The sequence below is a fragment of the Galeopterus variegatus genome, unplaced genomic scaffold (genome assembly GCF_000696425.1).
Source record: "Galeopterus variegatus unplaced genomic scaffold, G_variegatus-3.0.2 Scaffold575, whole genome shotgun sequence".
In the NCBI taxonomy this organism is placed as follows: Eukaryota; Metazoa; Chordata; class Mammalia; order Dermoptera; family Cynocephalidae; genus Galeopterus; species Galeopterus variegatus.
Genome location: NW_007726686.1, coordinates 267,399 through 269,107, shown reverse-complemented (window position 1 = coordinate 269,107; position 1,709 = coordinate 267,399). Strand labels below are relative to the sequence as shown.

Here is a 1,709-nt window from a genome sequence, read left to right as displayed (position 1 = left end):
TTAAGAATCACTCTTTTCTATGTATCCCCAGTAGCCAAGAAGATTTTGTAGAGCTTAGTTTGTTTTATAAAGTGACAGTTAATTTTTTTTCTGAATGTAATTTATAATATTGCATATACTTTTCCAAATTACATGTGTACCCCAGGAGAATCTCATATGTACCCTGGCCATTGGGGGTAGGGGGTTGGGAGTTGGGGACTGCCTCCCCAGATGAGAATCACCCTTAAAAGAATTAAGAAATACAATAGATTATACAGTACATAGAAAAACCTACTTTGAATTATAATTTTTACTTGATATTAAGTTACGTGATCCAACTACTTTGAACATTGTAAAATTCTTTATGTGGTTTAATGACACAAGTAAAATACAACTTAAGTTTGTTAGCCACTAAAATTCCATACAATTTCCTACTGCTTAAAGGGTCAATTTTCCCTGGAATGCTTGACGCCTATTTTATTTTCCCAATTACACACAACACTATGGCAATAACTGAGAACTGAGGTATTCTGCCATATGATAAGATGAAGCAATAATTACCAAGCATTTCCTTTTCTGCCCCACAGAGTGAAAGAAGGGTCTTGATGAGCCGTAAGTGTCCTGCCAATAAGATGTTGTCTGCTTCGCTGGTCTCACATTCAGCTGTGCGATTAGGTTCAAAGTTATCCAGCCAAGTAATCTCATCTTCGAGCATGGTAGCTGGGCTGATTCTTAACTGCTCCATTTCTGAAGCTAAGGAAAGAAAAAAATCCATTACAAAGAAAGAAGGATTTCCTTTCATGGAATCAAAATCCTGAATTAAAATAAGCAAAGTCAAGTGCCAATCTTTCACTTTTCAGATCTCAGTAAAATAGACATTAATAAACAGCAGGCTACAGCTGCTGACAACAAGGACTATGAAGGCCCCCTCATTCATAAATCAAACACTTATTGATGCCTCCTCTGTGCAGGTCACTGTACTCTATGCTGAGGATGTAAGATGAAGGAGACAACTCTCGCTCTGAAGAAGCTCCTGTTTTGGTGGGTGTTAGCAGACGTCCTAGGGAACAGACCCATCTAGAGACGTGTTATCTAAACCAAGGGTGAGTGGAATTCTGCAAAGGAGAAAGAAGTCAACAGCACAGCAGCTGCACTCCAGGTTTCTAAACAATGAGCCAAACTCCTGAGAACTACTCTGTTCTCACTTTCCCCTCCAAATAAGGATTTAAAGCAAAAGTCCATGTTGAAAATTGGAACTGGGGAGGAGAGAAGAGTAATCATGCTCTACTTTACTGTACTTCAGTGAGAGGCAAGCAGGATTCCCTACATGATAAAATGAAGAACATTTCAGGGTCGGTCCGAGCTGGATTGGCACCAAAAATGAATCTGCCTCTACCACTTACTCACTGTATGACCTTATTCCCTTATTTCTGCAGTGGGGCTAACACCTACACTGCAGGATGCTGTGTCTAAAGTGCCTAGTACAGTAACTGCCTTTGGAAAATACTCCAAAATCAGCAAATATTATTTGCTTCAAGACGTATTACCTGAGAATTAACTCCTGCCAACCCCCATAAGATCCCAATAAGAGATCCTGGATCCCTCATTTATCACTGAACACAAGGAAGGTCTACATTAATAACTTGTTCATTCATTCGAAAGTTGAATGCAGGGGCCGGCCCGGTGGCGCACTGGATAGTGCGCCGCTTGGGAAGTGCGGCGGCGCTCCC

The 1,709-nt window shown here is 40.7% G+C and overlaps 1 protein-coding gene across 1 annotated transcript in view; it reads right to left on the bottom strand.

The window, feature by feature from the left end:
• The window catches only part of USP24 (ubiquitin specific peptidase 24), a 113,799-nt gene that overhangs the window by 42,049 nt on the left and 70,041 nt on the right, over positions 1-1,709 (bottom strand). The window contains 1 exon segment of the mRNA XM_008570147.1: positions 541-732. Within this exon segment, the coding sequence (XP_008568369.1) occupies positions 541-732 (192 nt within the window).